General features: G+C 36.4%; 1 protein-coding gene across 1 annotated transcript in view; it reads right to left on the reverse strand.

Annotated features, from left to right (window-relative positions):
• The window catches only part of STAG1 (stromal antigen 1), a 425,667-nt gene that overhangs the window by 182,516 nt on the left and 222,183 nt on the right, over positions 1-20,968 (reverse strand). The window contains 1 exon segment of the mRNA XM_036851044.1: positions 15,934-16,010. Within this exon segment, the coding sequence (XP_036706939.1) occupies positions 15,934-16,010 (77 nt within the window).

Consider the following 20,968-nt stretch of genomic DNA (forward strand, 5'->3'; position numbering starts at 1 on the left):
TAAGAATAGATCAGTGCTCTAAAGGACTGACATTAGAAATGGAACTCTACACTGGTTTGTTCATTTTGTAAGTTACTTATGACCACTGCAATAGATTTATGATTTATACTATTTATTTTAACTCTTCACAAAATAGAAATGCACAGATTTCTAGAGAAAACAGACACAAAAACGAATATCTGAATATGTAATCACAAGTGAATAACAGAAATGAGGAGGCACTGACACTTCTTGCACAAGCTGTTCTTAGACCACTGATGACGAGCTAATGACATTCGTCATTAGAAACTGACTTACTCATACATGCAATTAATTCTATAAATATATATATATATGCTTCAACAAACACTAAACGTAATAAACAAGGACTACACACTCAGTCTACTGATAAAAGGATGAAAAGAAAATAAAACTTTATTTTTATTTATTAGGTATTTAGGAAATAAATTTAGTTCAGAACTAAAAAGTCTGCAACAATCGCCAGACAGCAACTTCTTAAGCACTTTCCTTACAAGATAAGAACTCAAGCCTTTTGAGAAAAAGTATGGGGAAGAGGGAGACACGGACAGAATAATTTAACCTTTTCGTAAGTTTTCACTATTAGGAATTTAGGCTAAAAATGCTTTACTGATGGAATGTACAATCAAAAATATTTAGAGACTTTAATTTGGGACTAGAAGTAAATTCAGCTTTCCTCTACCACATTTTGGCATCTCTTTACATTTTCTCAGTTTGTACTATTTAACCATTTTTACATTTCATAATATTTTTAATCCTTTGATTAATAACGGCTCAAATGGATAAGCAAATGAAAAGTTCTATACTTAAGGTTAAATAAACAAATTCACAGAAGCACGTATGATTAGAAATGAGAAGAGAAAAAAAGCTACAAGATAAGTCATATCATTATAAAAGAGCACAATAAACAAAATTTCTATTTATAATTGTGGGCAGAGCAAAACAAAATAACACAGAGAAGAATGAAAGGCACTAAATGAATACAGCTGACTCATGAACAATACAGGTTTGAACTGTGCAAATCCATGCAAACTTTTTCAATAAATATATTGGGAAATTTTTTGTAGATTTGCGAAGATTTGAAAAAACTCGCAAACCACATAGCCTGCATAATAAAAAAAAATTAAGAAAAATAGGAATATCATGAATACCATTTATTTTATCACAACCATAAAATATACATAAGTTATAAAAAGTTAAAATGTATCAAAACTTACCCACACAAACACTTACAGACTGTCACATGGCGCCATTTGCAGTTGGGAGAAATGTAAACAAACGTAAAAATGCAATATTAAAACATAACTGTGTAAAATTAACTACAGTACATACTGTATTGCTGTCATAATTTTGTAGCCACTTCCCATTCCTATTTTTAGTGAGCACCGGCTTACAATGCTATGTGACACTAATCATCTCCATGTAAGCAGTTTATTTCTTCAGTAAATTGCATAATTGCAGTAAAAAGTGATCTCTTGAGGATCTTGCATATTTAACATCATATTTAGTGCAATACTGTAAACCTTAAATAATACCATGGGACCCACATGAAGTGCTACTAGTGATGATGAAAGTGCTCCCCCAAAGCACAGAAAAGTCATAACGTTCCAAGAAAAAGTCGAGTTGCTTGATATGTGCCATAGATTGAGGTCTGCAGCTGTGGCTGCCCACCATTTCAAAATAAATGAATCCAGCATAACGACCATTTTAAAAAGAAAAGAAAATTCGTGAAGTCATCACTGTAGCTACACCAGCAGGCATGAAAACCTTGCACTTTTCTGATATATCTTTTTATTGCATATTAAATCCAGTTCTTACGTTGGTGCTGGACTGCTTGAAGAAAGGCATACCTATAGACTCTAATATGAGTGGAGGAAATGCAGTCATTATATGAAAACTTAAAGCAAAAGCAAGGTAAAGGGTCTAAAGCTGGAGAATTTAATGCCTGCAAAGGATGGTTTGATAATTTTAGAAAAAGAGTTTGCTTTAAAAAATGTCAAGATAACGGGCAAAGAAAATTCTGCTGACCAAGAGGCAGCAGACAACTTCCAAGTCGCCATTAAGAAAATCATTGAGTAGAAAGGATATCTGCCTAAAAAGGTTTTTATTTTTTATATTTTTTATTGAAATATACTTGATTTCCAATGTTGTGTTAGTTTCAGGTGTACAGCAAAATGATTCCAGTATATATATTTATATATATGTAAATATACCTGCATTTATTATTTATATATATATTTGTTTCTTATTTTACATTCTCTTCCATTACAGGTTATTACAAGATATTGAGTATGGTTCCCTTTGCTATACACAAGGTCCTTCTTGGTTATCTATTTTATAAATAGTAGTGTGTATATTTTAATACCAAACCCCTAATTTATCCATCCCCCCTTTCCCTTTGGTAACCATAAGTTTGTTTTCTATGTCTGTGAGTCTATTTCTGTTTTGTACATAAGTTCATTTGTATCATTTTTTTTTAGGTTTCACATATAAGTGATATCATATGATATTTGTCTTTGGCTTACTTCACTTAGTATGATAATCTCTAGGTCCATCCATGTTGCTGCAAATGGCATTATTTCATTCTTTTTTATGGCTGAGTAATATTCCATCACACACACACACACACACACACACACACACACACACACACACCCCACTCTTCTTGATCCATTCATTTGTCAGTGTACACTTACATAGCTTCCATGTCTTGGCTATTATAAATAGTGCTGCTGTGAACATTGGGGTGCATGTATCTTTTCAAATTATGTTTTCCTCTGGATATAATCCCAGGAGTGGGATTGCAGGATCATACGGTTTGCTCTATTTTTAGTTTTTTAAGGAACCTCCATACTGTTCTCCATAGTGGCTGTACCAATTTACATTACCACCAACAGTGTAGGAGGATTCCCTTTTCTCCATACCTTCTCCAGCATTTATTATTTATAGACTTTTTGATATTGGCCATTCTGACTGGTATGAGCTGATACCTTATTATAGTTCTGATTTGCATTTCTCTAATAATTAGCAATGTTGAGCATCTTGTCATGTGCCATGTGTATGTCTTCTTTGCAGACATGGCTTTTTACATCTTCTGCCCATTTTTTGATTTGGTTGTTTTGTTTTTTTGAACTTGAGCTGTATGAAATCTTTGTATATTTTGAGGATTAATCCCTTGTCAGTTGCATCATTTGCAATTTTCTACCATTCTGTAGGTTGTCTTTTTGTTTTGTTTATGGTTTCCCTTGCTGTGTAAAAGCTTTTAAGTTTAATTAGGTCCCAGTTTTTAATTTTTGTTTTTATTTCCATGATTCTAGGAGATGGATCCAAAAAGATATTGCTATGATTTATGTCAAAGAGTGTTCCGCCTATGTTTTCATCTAGGAGCTTTATAGTATCCAGTCTTACATTTTGGTCTTTTATTTTTTTAAATTTATCTATTTTATTTTTGGCTGCATTGGGTCTTCATTGCTGCATGTGGGCTTTCTCTAGTTGTGGTGAGAGGGGGCTACTCTTCGCTGCAGTGCACAGGCTTCTCATTGTGGTGGCTTCTCTTGTTGCGGAGCACGGGCTGTAGGCGTGTGGGCTTCAGTAGTTGTGGCTCTCGGGCTCTAAAGTGCAGGCTCAGTAGTTGTGGCACACAGGCTTAGTTGCTCCACGGCATGTGGGATCTTCCCAGACCAGAGCTCCAACCTGTGTCCCCTGCATTGGCAGGAGGATTCTTAACCACCAGGGAAGTCCTACATTTTGGTCTTTAATCCACTTGGAGTTTATTTTTGTGTATGGTGTTAAAGAATGATCTAATTTTATTTATTTACATATAACTGTCCAGTTTTCCCAGCACCACTTACTGAAGAGACTGTCCTTTCTCCACTGTATATTCTTGCATCCTTTCTCATAGATTAATTGACCATAGGTGCGTGGTTTTATTTTTGGTCTTTCTATCGTGTTCCATTGACCTGTATGTCTCTTTTTCTGCGAGTACCATACTGTTTTGGTAATTGTAGCTTTGTAGTATAATATGAAGACAGGGAACCTGATTTCTCCAGTTCTGGTGTTCTTTCTCAAGATTGCTTTGGCTATTTGGGGTCTTCTGTGTTTCCATACAAATTAAAAAATTTTTTATTCTAGTTCTGTGAAAAATGCCATTGGTAACTTAATAGGAATTGCACTGAATCTGCAGATGGCCTTGGGCAAATAGTCATTTTGACAATGTTGATTCCTCCAATCCAAAAAAATGATATAGCTTTCCATCTGTTTGTGTCATCTTTGATTTCTTCCATCAGCGTTTTATAGTTTTTGGAGTACAGGTCATTTGCCTCCTTTTCTAGGTTTATTCCTAGGCTTTTTGCTTTTTTGTTTCTTGGGGTTTTTTTGATGCAATGGTAAATGGGATTGTGCTTTATTTTCTCTTTCTAAATTTTCATTGTTAATGTACAGAAATACAACAGATTTCTGTGTATTAATTTTGTATACTGCAACTTTACCAAGTTCATTGATGAGCTCTAATAGATTTCTGGTTATGTCTTTAGGATTTTCTATGTATAGTATCATGTGATCTGCAAGCAGTTACAGTTTTACATCTTCTTTTCCAAGTTGGATTACTTTTATTTCTTTTTCTTCTCTGATTACCTTGGCTACGACTTCAAAACTACGCTGAATAAAAGTGGTGAGAGTGGACATCCTTCTCCTGTTCCTGATCTTAGAGGAAATGCTTTCAGCTTTTCATCACTGAGTATGACAGTAGCTATGCGTTTGTCATATATGGAGTTTATTATGTTGAGGTATGTTCCCTCTCTGCTCACTTTTTGGAGAGTTTTTATCATAAATGGATGTTGAATTTTATCAAAAGCTTTTTCTGCATCTATTGAGATGATCATATAGTTTTTATTGTTCAATTTGTTAATGTGGTGTACCACACTGATTGACTTGCAGATACAGGAACATCCTTGCATCTCTGGGATAAATCCCACTTGATCATGGTGTATGATCTTTTTAACGTATTGTTGGATTCAGTTTGCTTGTATTTTCTTGAGGAATTTTGTGTCTGTGTTCATCAGTGATATAGGCCTGCAGATTTTTTTGTCGCATCTTTGTCTGGCATCAAGCTGATGGTGGCCTCATAGGATGAGCTTGTAAGTATTCCTTCCTCTGCAATTTTTGGAAATAGTTTCAAAAGGATAGGTGTTAACTCTCCTTTAAGTGTCTGATAGAATTTGCCTGTGAAGTTATCTGGTCCTAGACTTTTGTTTATTGGGAATTTTTAAATCACAGATTCAATTTCAGTACTTGTAATTGGTCTGTTCCTATTTTCTGTTTCTTCCTGGTTCAGGCTTGGGAGATTGTACCTTTCTAAGAATTTGTCCATTTCTTCTAGGTTGCCCAGTTCTTTGGCATACAGTTGCTTGTAGTAGTCTCTTATGGTCCTTTATTTCTATGGTGTCAGTTGTAACTTCTCCTTTTTAATTTCTAATTTTATTGATCTGGGCCCTCTCCCTTTTTTTCTTGATGAGTTTGGCTAAAGTTTTATCAATTTTTAAAAATATTTTCAAGGAATCAGCTTTTAGTTTTGTTGATCCTTTCTATTGTTTTTATAGTCTCTATTTCATTTATTTCTGCTCTGACCTTTATACTTACTTTCCTTCTACTAACTTTGGGTTTGTTTGTTCTTCTTCCTCTGGTTGCTTTAGGTGTAAAGTCAGGTTGTTTATTTGAGATTGTTCTCGTTTCCTGAGGTAAGTTTGTATAGCTATAAACTTCCCTCTTAAAACTGCTTTTGCTGTGTACCGTAAGTTTTGCATTGTCCTGTTTTTGTTTTCATTTGTCTTTAGGTATATTTTCTGATTTCCTCTTTGATTTCTTCAGTGATCCATTGGTTGCTTACTACAATATGTTTAACCTCCATACGTTTGTGTTTTTTGCAGTTCTTTTTCTTGTAGTTGGTTTCTAGCCTCATCGTGTTATGGACAGAAAAGATGCTTGATAAAACTACAATTTTCTTAAATTTACTAAGGCTTGCTTTGTGGCCCAGCATGTGACCTACCCTGGTGAATGTTCCATGTACACTTGAAAAAAAAGTGTATTCTGCTGCTTTTGGATGGAATGCTTTATGAATTTCAATCAAATCCATGTAGTCTAAGGTGTCATTTAAGGCCTGTGTTTCTTTACTGATTTTCTGTCAGGATAATCTGTCCACTGACGTTAGTGGGGTATTAGAGGACACCACTATTATTGTGTTACTCTCAATTTTTCCTTTTATGTCTGTTAACATTTGCCTTATACATTGAGGTGCTCTTATTTTGGGTGCATATATTTACAATTGTTATATCATCTTGGACTGATCCTCTGATCATTATGTGGTATCCTTGTTTGTCTCTTGTGACAGTCTTTATTTTAAGGTCTATTTTGTCTGATATGAGTATTGCTACTCCATCTTTCTTTTGATTTCCATTTCCATGGAATACCTTTTTCCATCCCCTCACTTTCAATCTGTATGTACCTATAGATCTGATGTGGTTGTCTTCTTGGCAGCATATATATGGGTCTTGTTTTTGTATCCATTCAGCCAGCCTATGTCTTTTGGTTGGAGCATTTAATCCATTTACCTTTAAGGCAAATACCCATATGTATGTTCTTATTGCCATTTTGTAGTTGTTTCGGATCTGTTTTTGTAAGTTTTTTTTCTCCTTTTGTCTTTTGTTCTCCTCTCTTGTGATTTGATGACTTTCTTCAGTATTGTGTTTGGATTCCTTCTTCTTATTTCTGTGTATTATCTACTATAGATTTTTGGTTTACCATGAGACTTTGATATAGCAATCTATACATATAATGATTGTTTTAAGTTGTCGATCTCTTAACTTCTAATGCATTTGAAATATCCTGCATTTACACTCTCCTACTTTCACAATTATTGGTTTAGATATCATATTTGTGTGTGTGTATGATTTCCTACCTTTACTGTATGCCTTTATTGGTGAGCTTTCCCATTTCATAATTTTCTTTCTTCTACCTGTGGACTGTTCTTTTCTGCCTAGAGAAGTTGATTAGCATTTGTTGTAAATCTGGTTTGATGGTGCTGAATTCTCTTAGCTTTTGCTTGTCTGTAAAGCTTTTGATTTCTTCATTGAATCTGAACAAGAGCCTTTCTGGGTAGCACATTCTTGGTTGTAGGTTTTTCCTGTTCATCACTTTAAATATATTATGCCACTCCCTTCTGGTCTGCAGAGTTTCTGCTGAAAAATCAGCTGATAACCTTATGGGGGTTCCCTTGTGTGTGACTTGTTGCTTTCCCCTCATTGTTTTTTAATATTTTCTTTTATCTTTAATTTTTGTCAATTTGATACAATGTATCTCGGTTGTGTTCCTCCTTGGATTGATCCTGTATGGTACTCTCTGCTTCCTAGACTTGGGTTACTGCTTCCTTTCCCATGTTAGGGAAGCTTTCAGCTATTATCTCTTCAAGTATCTTCTCAGGCCCTTTCTCTCTTTTTTCTCCTCCTGGGACTCCTATAATGCGAATGTTGGTACATTTGACATTGTCCCAGAGGTCTCTTAAACTATCCTTTTTTCTTTCCATTTTTTTTTCTTTATTCTGTTTCGCAGCAGTGATTTCCACCACTCTGTCTACCAGTTCACTTATTTGTTCTTTTGCCTCATTTATTCTATTGATTACTTCTAGTGTATTTTTCATTTCAGTTACTGTATTTTTTTTAAATTTATTTTTATTTTTGGCTGCATTGCGTCTTTGTTGCTGTGCGTGGGCTTTCTCTAGTTGCGGCAAGCGGGGGTCACTCTTTCCCGCGGTGCGCAGGCTTCTCATTGTGGTGACTTCTCTTGTTGGGAGCACGGGCTCTAGGTGTGCGGGTTTCAGTAGTTGCGGCTTGTGGGCTCTAGAGCTCAGGCTCAGCAGCTGTGGCGCATGGGCTCAGTTGCTCCGCGGCATGTGGGATCTTCCCAGACCAGGGCTTGAACCTGTGTCTCCTGCATTGGCAGGCAGATTCTTAACCACTGCGCTGCCAGGGAAGCCCCAGTTATTGTATTCTTTAACTGTGTTTGGTTGTTCTTTATTTTTTCTAATCCTTTGTTAAAAACTTCTTGTAACTTCTCACTCTGTGCTTCCATTCTTTTCCCGAATTCCTGGATCATCCTTCCAATCATTACTCTGAACTCTTTCTCAGGTAGATTGCTTATCTCCATATCATTTAGTTGTTTTGGGGTTTTACCTTATTCCTTCATCTGGAACATATTCCTTTGCTGTCTCATTTTGTCTAAACTTCTGTTTGTATTTTTATGTATGTGGAAGGTTAGTTATGTGTCTTGACCTTGAAGAAGTAGCCCTCCGTAGGGGATGTCCTATGTGTCCCAGTAGTACAGCTCCTCTCGTAACTCAATGGCCAGTTATCAGCTGGTCCCACGGTAGGTTCTGACCTGTGTTTGTGGACTCAGTTCCACAGGTTTTGGGACTGTGAATTTGCTTCTACTGTCTGCCCCCTGGTGGGTGAGGCTAGTCTAGAGGCTTGTGGGGGCTTCCTGGTGGGAGGGACCGGTGCCTGCCCCCTGGTGGGTAGAGTTGGGTCTTGGCCCTCTGGTGGGAAGGGCCATGTCAAATGGCATGCCTAGAGGTGGCTATGGGCTCAGGAAGTCTTCAGGAAGCCTGTCTGTTGATGGGTGGGATCGTGTTCCAGCCCTGTTGGTTATCTGGCCTGACATGTCCCAGCACTGAAGCCTACAGGCTGTTGGGTGGGGCCAGGTCTTGGCACTAATGTTCCAAGCAAGATGTCAGCCTTCAGATGATTTCTCCCAGATATGTTCGCCACCAACTTTTATGCCCCAAGAGAGACACAGCCACCCCCTGTCTCCCCAAGAGGCCCTCCAAGACCAGCGGGCAGTTCCGGCCCATGTTCCTTTGAAGTCACTGCTTTTTCCCTGCGTCTTGGTGATCAAAAGACCTCATGTGCATCATCCAAGAGTGGAGTCTGTTTCCCCAAGTTCTGTGGAGCTCCTGTGATCAGGAGATGCTGGCCTTTAAAGCCAAATGCTCTGGCGGCTCCTCCTCCTGATGCCAGACCCCCCCAGCTGGGGAGCCTAATGTGGGGCTCAGAACTCTCACTCCTGTGGGAGAACTTTTGTGATATAATTATTCTCCAGCTTCTGGGTCACCCACCCAGGGTGTATGGGATTTGATTATATCATGAGTGCACCCTTCCTACCATCTCAGCTTCTCTGTCTTTGAATGTAGAATATCTTTTTCGTAGGTTCCAGTCTTTTTTATTGATGGTTGTACAGCAATTAGTTGTGATTTTGGTGTTCTCATGGGAGGATGTGATCTCAAGTTCTTCTACTCTGCCATCTTGTTTTCTCTCCTGGCCCGATCAGAATGGGGTGCTGGCTGGGACTAGGCAGAGCTGCAGCACCCAGCTTGGCATCAGCAGTGCCAGCAGCTGCTCTCCAGGAGCACGGCAGATCCCTCGCTGCCTGCAGCCAGGTGTTTTTATACAAATCCCGGTGGCAGGCGAGGAGCTCAGCTTCGCTGGACTGGTGATCTCAGCTGCAGCCTCAGTCTCTGGTGTGAGCCGGGAGTCCCAAACATCCCATCCTAGTCAACAAAACTGCTGAAAAGAAAAACTTTTTTCTTTTCCAGCTTGGGTCCTGCAGAGAGAGCCTACAAATTAACTGACAGTTGACAAACTTACAGGAGAAGAGACATTTACACTTGCACGTGGGAGTTGCTCAGTGATAGGTAAGTCTGCCTCAACAGGTTTTTAATGCAGATGAAAGCGCCCTACTCGGGAAAAAATCATCACAAACAACATTATTAGTAAGGAAGATAAGCGAGCACCAGGACTTAGCTAAGAAGGCACAGGCTAACTCTACTTTTTGTGCACATGCAAGTCAGGTTTATGATCAGGACTGCTCTTATCTGTAAAGCTACAAACTCCCAGGCCTTGAAGGGAAAATATAACACCAGTTACCAGTCTTTTGGTTGTAGAACAAGAATGCATGGACAATGAGAACCCTTTTCTGGATTGGTTCCATTGATGCTTTGTCCTTGAAGTTGGGAAGTACCTTGCCAGTAAGGAACTGACTTTTAAAATTCTTTTTATAATGAACAATACCCCTGGCCACCCAGAACCCTATGAGTTCAACACCAAAAGTGTCAAAGTGATCAACTTGCTCCCAAACACAGTATCTCTAATTCAGTCTATAGATCAGGGAGTCATAAGGGCCTTTAAAGCTCATTACACACAGTACTCTATGGAAAGGATTGTCAGGGCTATGGAAGAGAACCCCCATAGAGAGAACATCATGAAAGTCTGCAAGGACTACACCACTGAAGCTGAAGATGCCATTGTTGTTACAGAAAAAGCCATGAAAGCTACCAGGCCCGAAATAATGAATTCCTGCTGGAGATAAATTTTGCCCAGATGTTGTGCATGACTTCACAGGACTAAGGACAGAGCCGATCAAAGAAATCATGAAAGAGACTGTGGATATGGCAAAAAAGGTTGGGGCGGGGGGCAGGGGGGCAGTGAAGAGTTTTAAGATATGAATCTTGAAGAAATTCAAGAGCTAATAGACACTACACCAAAGGAATTAAGAGAAGATGACTTGATGAAGATGAGTGCTTCCTAACCAGTGCCGTACAATGAGGAAGAAGACATAGAAGAAGCATTGCCAGAAAACAAATGACATTAGAGAATCTGGTAGAAGGGTTCTGCTTATTCAACACTGCTTTTAACTTCTTTTACAACATGAACCCTTCTGTGATATGGGCATTGAAACTGTAGCAAATGGTGGAAGAAGGACTGGTACTATGTTAGAGAAATGAAAAAGCAAAATTCAAACAGAAATTATGATGTATTTCCATAAAATTACACCAAATATGCCTGCCTCTCCTGCTTACCCTTCTACCTCCTCCACCTCTGCCATCCCCGAGACAGCAAGGCAAACCCCTCCTCTTCCTCAGCCTACTCAATGTGAAGACGATGAGGATGAAGACCTCTGTGATGATCCACTTCCACTTAATGAACAGTTAATAATCACCATGCCATACACTTAATAAACATATCTGTTGTATATGTGTGTGTCTTCATGTGAAAATAGTACTGTATGGCAAGAACTGTATGAGACACTCGTGTCATATCATCATTGCCTAACTATTCATTGTGTAGAGCTTCGTATGCAAGACTTGTATTGAAGTGGATAGCCTACCCATACATAGGCATAAGGTGAGTGATATTTAATATATACTGTTCTATAACTTTGCTTTCAAAGAATTACATTACTGTACAGTATGACACACTCTCACTCTCATAGTTGGAGAAACTGCATATCAGCTTATCATCACAGGTAAGTGATTTTTCTTAAGAAAAGTAACAGTGTTTCCAATATTGTATTATGAATATGACAGTAATACTATATGCCATAAAAATTTTATAACAATTCATTCACTAGTATAAAGGCTACGCTACCATGAAACAATTGTATCAGTTAGACTAGGCTAGCAAAAAGCAATCAGATTGCTGGCTTCTTCGTTATCAATGCATAAATCATCATATCTGTAAGAAAATATGAATTATTCACATTATCTTTTCATTTTTGATGTCTAGTGTTAATAATACATATAAGATCTATGGTGTTTTGCATCATATAAGACAATGTTGATATAGGTACTAACAGACAGATGACTTAGCTTATAGACAGATGACATAAACTTACAGTAATGATACAGTACAGTACTGTAAATGTGCTTTCCCCTTTTTATGCTTTTCTTTTTTTTTTTTTTTTTTTTTTTTTTTTTTTTTTTTTTTTTTTTTTTTTTTATTTTTATTTTTTTTTTTTTTTTTATTTTATTTATTTATTTATTTTTGGCTGCATTGGGTCTTCGTTGCTGCGTGTGGGCTTTCTCTAGTTGTGGTGAACGGGGGCTACTCTTCATTGCAGTGCACGGGTTTCTCATTGCAGTGGCTTCTCTTGTTGCAGAGCATGGGCTCTAGGCTCACAGGCTTCAGTAGTTGTGGCACGCGGGCTTAGTAGTTGTAACTCGCAGGCTCTAGAGCACAGGTTCAGTAGTTGTGGCGTACGGGCTTAGTTGCTCCGCAGCATGTGGGATCTTCCCGGACCAGGGTTCGAACCCGTGTCCCCTGCATTGGCAGGCGGATTCTTAACCACTGCGCCACCAGGGAAGCCCTATGCTTTTCTTAATAACAGTTTTTCTCTAGCTTACTTTATTGTAAGAACACAGCATATAATACATATAAAATACAAAATGTGTGTTAATCGACTGTTAATGTTATTGGTAAGGCTTCCAGTCAACAGTAGAGTATTAGTAGTTAAGTTTTGGGGGAGTCAAAAATTATATGAGGATTTTCAGCTACAGGGGGCTGAGAGTACCTAACACCCGTGTTGTTCAAGGGTCAGCTGAATATTAAATGTGTTGTGTTGCAAAGGTTTCCCTACATAGATGTCATACTGAAATATATGAAAACTACACAAATTGACCTTTGGGAAACATATCTAAGAATTGATACATGGAGATCTGATTGTAATAATCTGGGGAAGAAATACAATTACAGTGTGCTTTACCTCCTGGCAACTGGCTCCAACAGGAACCAAGTATATCTACTGACTTTAAAAAGCTATAGGCTGCTCTGGGAATTAACATATTATATTTCTAAATTAGGCTGATATTACAATTACAAAGGACATGTGGCCAGGTGCAGATCTGTAGTTATAACCAATTTGTAATAAGGAATAGAAGCTACAGTATACTACTTTTTCAGTCAATAACATACTCTTGGACTACCTTATTCAATTTAAACACTTTCAACTGAAATGACTTCTAACTCATCTCACCTTTACTTTAGTTTGCTATAATACAATATATTCATTCATTCAAAAGAGTTTTAATGGCTACTCCCTGTTAACTAGGCATTTTTCTAGGATCTTGGGATCTAATGGTTCTTTGATATTTCAGAATTTTATCACAAAATATAATTCACCAAAATTAACCTCCTCCCACTCCCAAGGAACTAAATAACCTATACAGTATTTTGAAGAAAAAAAAACTTAAAATACTGTACATTTAACAATATGAAAGCATTTAAATGCATTCTTGAGTGTATACAGAGTAGCAAAAGATCAATATCTTGCTAAAGAGTTTAAGATAAATTTTTTTGTATCTGCATCTGAATTATAATTTCATTAAATTCAATACAGTGAACAATATGTGACACAGTCCCAGCATATGTTTATGATGTATTCAGTTTGTAAGTTTTACCACTCCGTATCAACAATGGCTTTTGCAAATACATAGTCTGTCCCTCCAAAACACGTAATACCATCTTTCAAATAGAATTTCCATTTGTTCTTGCTTCGATGAATCTTGTCACACTTGCAGACAATTAAATTATCAGTGTCAAACAGGTCTGGCACATCCTGCTCACTAACATCATCTCTGGAATTTTTATTTATTTGTTTGTTTGTATGTTTATTTATTTATTTATTTTGAGTTTAAATTTTTACTTTTCAAATTGGTTATGCAATAAAGTCTCAAGCAAAGTCAGTAAGCATCCTATTTATGACACTGTTTTAAGCCACCTAATTAAAAGCATTATATAGATATTTTAAATTGAAACTGACAGTATTTATTAAAACTTCTAATCATCACAATTATATTTATATTTATTTATTTCTAAGTAGCCTCAGAAGATATCAAATTGTGCTTTAAATTAATACATTCTAATAATCCAAACTGTATTAGATATACTGTTTAAAAAAATAACAGAATGATGATTTTAAAAGTCTTCTTTGATTAGGTCAACAATCTCAAATATTGGGACAAAATGTTTAGGAATATGAAATGAATGCTTTCTGAATAATTTCATTTGCTACATTTTATTCATTGTTGTTTCCCCCTCATTCTGTTTTCATATATGAAGTGTTTTTATAACAAATCTTGGCTTCCTCTTTTTATTTGCCTTAGAACAATAGTTCTCAATAGTTCTTATACATTAGAATATCACCTGGTGAGCTTTAAAAAAATCTCTATATCCAGGTCACATGCCTTACAAAGTAAATCAAAATGTCTGGGGGATGTGGAAGGGAGCCAGGCATCAGTATCCCCATGAGATGTTAATGTGCAGCAATGTTTGGAAACTACTGTCTTAAACTCTTAATAATCATTCCATCACGTGTTAGTGCTGTGAAGGTCCAAGATACATACTACTTTTAAATCTACAATCTGAATCACCTGTATTGCAAGCCTGGCATAGTAGTTAGTATAGTAGCTGGTGAGTAAACCTACTACTTGCACCTTAACTTATATCTTATCTGGCTTTAACTTCTATTTGCAACATATAAAAACACATGTAGTAACAACAACAAAATTATTTTTTAGTGAACAGTAGTCCCACAGAAATGTTTCAGAATCTAGGAGTTTTTGCATTTTGGAAGTTAATACAGTGCATATACCTTATATTTTATCATACCCCAAAAGAAGCTGGGGCAGCCCCCTGTAATCAAGAACATTAACATTTAACAGCAATGCATACAGATATTCATGCTGACTGTGATAAATAAAAATTGTAAGTAGCCTCATGTTATTTTAGGCCAGGTTTTGGAATTTCAGAGCTTTTTGGATTACAGAAATGAAGACAAGTGATTACGGAGTATATCTGCATAGGTGACAATTTAAGGTCTCCCCTACCTCCCATAAAATGTGAATAAATAGTCTGAAAGCCACTGACAGAATGTTTCTGTAAAACGTTTTCATACTGCTGCTAGAATAAAGGTGAACACCTGATGAGAAAGACATATATTGAACAGCCTGTGTTTGAATGTTTGCTTTGACATGTGTTTATAGTACTTTTTTAATTAAAAATAAACACTACTGCTACTACTAATAAAAAGCCTAACCCCATCTTACTAAAAGAGTGGATCTAGAAGAAAACCAATCTTCGTTGTTAGTGTTGAAAGTCAAGAAAAAGGAACACCTAATTCAGAAAATAGAAATCTTAATTAAATCAAAGGCAGAACGTTAAAACTGGAATTGATGGTGGCCTAAAGCATGACATGAATTGAGTTCACCATAAATAAAATAAAGAAATAAAACTGTAAAAGTATCTCAACATTTACAGTGTAAAACTGCTTGAGTGAATATTTTAGTGAAAATGGAAAATCATGAAGAAAAAAATAGTTTCTGCATGATTAATTTGTGAAGACTAGTAAAGAAAACTTGTATTCTTAATGGAAATCAGATTATCTCATGTAGAGTGTCCCAAATAGAAGTTCAAGTTTTACACACACACACACACACACACACACACACACACACAGAAAATGGGAAAGGGGCGGGGGGGTGGAGGTGTGTGTGTGTGGATATGTCAGTGGTGGGGATCCATGTAAAATAATTTTGGGAATTCTGGATTGAATTAAGTTAAGGAGATTTTTCTCCATTAGGATTTCTAAGAACCTTAAATAAGTTAATATGCTTTCACAATCTCTAAGGTAGGTATAATAGGCAGCCTGCTCACACTTCCTTGACCTCCAACCCTTTTTTCTTTAAAGCATTTAACAAGACTAGTATTCCACAGAACATGAAATTGCTGGAGATGTATTTATAAATTCAGGAATTTTAGATGGTCTTCAAGAATGAATGTCAAGAGTCAACTTCTACTTCACACCATAAATTTTCTTATCCATATCAGCCATCAGTGCTACTACCTCCATGCAATGTAATAAAATTCCCAAATGAATGAGATTAATTTTGGAATTAATAGCATGGATTATCATATAAATGAGAAAACAGTGTATCTTCTCTTATACTAAACACCAAGTCAAAACAAAACTTAAAATAACATATTCACCATTTACAAGTGTAAGCAGGCAGTTTGTATAAATATTGAAATGCTATACCTCATCAAATTCTTCAGTCATTTTTCTGATGATTTCTGCATTCTGCATATTTCGAAACATCTCTATTCTCACAGTACCTGTGGAACAACAGATTTTATAGTTAATCTTTTTCTATCCCATGCTAAAAATTAAATTTAACCTGAGCACTATTTGAAAAGTTTTATATGAAAGTGTTTGGGTTTTTCTTACTTCCCCCAAACTTCTATCTATTCTAAAGGAATCCCTTGTTTAAGAATTTAAAAGTTCTTTAGACATTAAAAAAAACCTCTGAATATCCTATGAATTAGATAAGTATAAGGAAAAATATTGAGAGAAGTGTTGAAGAAGGAAAAAACAAAGACATAAAACAATGAATTTATACAGTAGAGAAGCCCCTAAAGATTGACTTAAATATATACTGGTGCTAACCAGACATATAGCTGGCTGCCTTAGTCTGAAAAACATGCAAGTATAGAGAGTGTTATCTCCCTTCAAGGCTCCCTCTGATATTTTTTAATCATCAGAATATTCTTTGATAAATTAAAACTACATGTCCCATAATCTAACAACACATTTCAGTTAAATTTGTTTTTTTGAACATGAATAGTTGCTCAGTAACTTCTACATAAGGATCAAACAACCAAAGAAAAAGTTAACCTCTTTCAACATCTCATTCTTTCATACTACTTTTACCTTACTTTATTTTTATCTCAAATATGGTTATGTAAATATTATCACTCTTATGAGAATGAGTGGTTTATACTGAAAACCTGTGTTAAAAATAACATTTAAAGAAATTGAAATAAGGTTCAAAAATCAACTTAGGTACAAAGAATTCCGGCCTAATAATTAAATGAGGTTCAGTTTCAACTGTTTAAGTATAAAATACTCAAGTTAAAAATCACAAGAATAACACTCAATGAATCAGTAAGAAAATAATTACTTTATAACCTCTGACAGGCTCCTTGCCAGTGATTACCAGCTCCAACTCAAATCACAATTAGGAATGTAGGTGGGAAGAGTCTCTGAAATGTACTGTACTCTTATAGGAAAGACCATGGAGCAGTAGAACAGCCACTAAAAGTCAAAGTATGATCTTAATTCAGAGTCCCAACAAAAACTACAATGGAACATTTGGCACTTATTAAACTTAATTTAACTGAATTAAAATCTATAAAATGAGAAAAATGATATCTGCCCTATCTTTTAATCAGAATCATTTAAAAGCACAGTTTATTTACTGATACATAGCTCTCATTCATTTTCTGGATAATGAATTAAGTACCACCAATGGATATTCCCAATATTCAACTTTAGAGATGACAGTCTAGGTTGGAAGGTGGATGAAAAGGAAAAGTATTTTTAAAGAGTTCTTCCCCAACATGCAATTTCTGAAACAAAATGAGAAACTTTTTATCCTGATTTTATTTTTTTATGTGAAAAACAGTAACGTAGAGAGTATTCAACAGTGTTGAAGACAGATTGCTTATGTACTACAATACAGCCTTTATTTTCAGAGGATTTTAAAAAATTAAATAAACAAGAAATGTGCTAAACTGATAATTGTTAACTAATCTCAAATAAAAGTAACTTTCTGTTAGACGTTCTTAAAATCACTCAAACAAAATTGTTTCTATTTAACCTTGTTTGGGTCATGAAATATTCTGTCAATCTGAAATAAGATTCCCATAGATAAAAAGCATGTAATTTCAGGGGTTAATTCATGGTACTCTTGATAAGTAAAATTACGTTCATAAGTACTAATAAAAAAGCAAAAGAAGGGGCTTCCCTGGTGGTGCAGTGGTTGAGAATCTGCCTGCCAATGCAGGGGACACGGGTTCGAGCCCTGGTCTGGGAAGATCCCACATGCCGCAGAGCGGCTGGGCCCGTGAGCCACAATTACTGAGCCTGCGCGTCTGGAGCCTGTGCTCCGCAACGGGAGAGGCCGCGATGGTGAGAGGCCCGCGCACCGCGATGAAGAGTGGTCCCCACTTGCCGCAACTAGAGAAAGCCCTCGCACAGAAACGAAGACTCAACACAGTCATAAATAAATAAATAAATAAATAAATAAATAAATAAAAGAACGTGAATCTCTTTAAAAAAAAAAAAGCAAAAGAAGTAAAATTAGATGTTAAAATTTTTGAACATGGGAAGAATTAACTCTTCTTCTTAGGGAGATGGGAATATTTTATATTTTGAATGGAATGTCATTACATGGTTGTACGCATTTGTCAAAAACCATCTATCTGTATACTGTGTGTGAATTTTAATGTATGGAAATTAGATCTTGGTAAAGTTGATTTTTTAAAAATTCAAGAAAAGGGACAACACTAATTCTACTACTTCATTAATAAGTTTCACATATCACTCTTAAAATACTCCCAGTGTAAATAATGTTCAACTACTCTATATCCATGATTGACATGGCAGTTTTCATATTCAGTGGAGTCTTAACTATACTTTCAATAAAATAGCTATGTTAGTTCATAAAGAGAGGACTATTTCACTGCATCAATTTAATGTGGTAAAGTGAAGGGCAACCAAACAGTAACTAGCATTAAAAGCAATATGAAAAAAACAACCTCATGCTTAGCATCTTTAAAGATGACTACAATATACAAATATCAATTACTAATAAAATAAAATCAGATGCTTAAAAGCCATAATTTTGAAAATGAACAGAAGCTTGTTACTGATTTTTCTTTTAAGGAAGAAATTCCTTCTCCTGCCAATGACAATGACTATTCCAAAGATTAGCCTATTTACTTATTTTCCAACTGTTCATTCTTCTCCAATTGGGTACCACAACTCTACAGAAACTGCTTCCTCACACCAGCTGTCTCCGAACTGCTACATCAAACAGTTTTTCCTTAGTAATAATCTATCTAATGTATTTAAAGAATTTGTTTATTTTATTGGTTCCCACAGCAGTATATATTTACACTATATTCTCTGATGACTTATTTTTATTTCTTTCACCTACTTTTAGTCATTTAACCTGAGTACATACAGGTAATTCTAAAGCTCCATCCAAGCATTCTTCTTTGCCCTTTTACATTTTCTAACCCGGAGATGGTCCCTACCTATCTAGCTCACCCACTAGAATAAAGTATGACAGAGACCACTACTTACTGATCTTTGTATTCCCCCATGAACCTTGAAAAATGCCTGACATGTTAACTCCTCTGTCCTATTAAGCTTTCTTTGACAAAGAAAAAACTCTTGCCCTAATTCAACACAAATGTTCAAATAAATTAAAAAGCTAATCTCAGTTCATCTTTGGATTCTTGGTTCTTAAAGATGCATATTTCTAATAGAAGATTATCCTAAGATTATGGATAGTAAAGGTAAATTAAAAAATCTGAAATGATTCAGATTCATGGAGACATAAATATCTGAAAATAAAGAATAAAAGAGAGAAAAGATCATCTTCCACTCTCTTAAATACTAACAAGTTATCTATGAAAATCCTAAAAGAATAAGCCACCAACATACATATTTTATATTAAAAAGTAAAAGTTCGCTTGAGCAGGCCCTCCTCACAAGACTGTACTTTTAATAAAGCAAAAGGAAGAACTTTCAAAATTGTCATTTTAAACTATGAATTATTTTAGAAATGGAAGTAACATCAGAAAACTACCATCAAGTTCTTAATCATTTAAACTATGTCAAATGCTGGTAACAGCAGAAATTGATACAATCCCTGTGGTATGCAATTTGGCAAATGTCTACCAAAATTACAAATTTACATCCTCTTTTGTCTTGATGTTGTACTTGTTACAAAGTATCCATAAAATCACACATGTGCAAAATAATGAATATACAAGGTTATTCCCTGAAGCACTGTAACAGTAAAATAGGAAAAAACCCCATATGCCCATAAATAAGAATCTGATTAAATAAGTAAAAATGGTGATGATAACGACAATGGTGGTGGCAGCCTACATCTGGGTGCTCACCATCTGCCAGGCATTGTGCTAAATAAGTGCTAAAACTTCCCAACAACCTTATTCAGAATACAATTTTTCTCCCATTTTACAGATGAGAAAATTGAGGCACCTAGAGATTTAGCAACTTGTAAAAAAGGTTTTCCAGCAGCACATCCATGGCCTGCATGGAGGCAATCTGGCTATAGATCCATGAAAACCACTACTTTTAATTGGCTCTTAAAGTCAATGGAAGCCACGGAGACATAAAAAACAATAAAGCTATCTATGACTGATACGAAAAGACCTGTAGGCTATATTAACACCTGAAAAAAGAAGGGATAGGTTCCAGTTCAAGATGGTGATGTAGGACGACCCTGCACTCATCTTCTCCCATGGACAGAATTAGTCTAGTTACATATGGAAAATTTTTCTCTTAAAAAAACATAAAGGCTGGCTGAATGACAATTATACATCAGGCAAACGAGAAGAAAACCACATCAAAGCAGGTAAGAGAGGCTGCCACAAAATTTCACCAAATATGGCACAAAATAAACCCGACCTACAGCACAGGAAACCACAAGCAGGAGGGAACTCAAAATCAGGGCTTCTCCCTGAGGACTGAAGGGCTCAAACCCCACATCAGGCACCAAAAATTTTAAAGACATGCACTTGAGAGATAAGCCACCCCCCCCCACCCCGACCCCGGCCAACACATCTAATTTTGAAAACCAACAGAGCCTCACATCCTGAGACCCACAAGACAACACCAATCTGGCAGAAAGCTCTTAAACGGCCTGCACAACTTGGACTCATCCACCCAGGGCCCAGCTCAGAGGCAGCCTAAGGCAACTCAACTTGAACTGAATATGGATCACCTGCTTACATTAAAACCATGGCCTAAGGGGCAGGCATCCAATTTAACACACCCATCTAGGAGCCTGCTGAAACACTCTCTGGGGATGGAGAATGGCAGGCACCATCTCACACTTTCCCTTTGCTGTGCTCCAGAGCACCAATATCTCCCGAAAGGGAGACTACATGTGCCTGGTGCCCTAATTTTTGCGGCTGCTGCCCAGGACATGATTCTTGATCGCCTGGCTCTAGAGGCCAGGGGAGCTTGCATTCCT

The sequence above is a fragment of the Balaenoptera musculus genome, chromosome 4 (genome assembly GCF_009873245.2).
Source record: "Balaenoptera musculus isolate JJ_BM4_2016_0621 chromosome 4, mBalMus1.pri.v3, whole genome shotgun sequence".
Classification (NCBI taxonomy): Eukaryota; Metazoa; Chordata; class Mammalia; order Artiodactyla; family Balaenopteridae; genus Balaenoptera; species Balaenoptera musculus.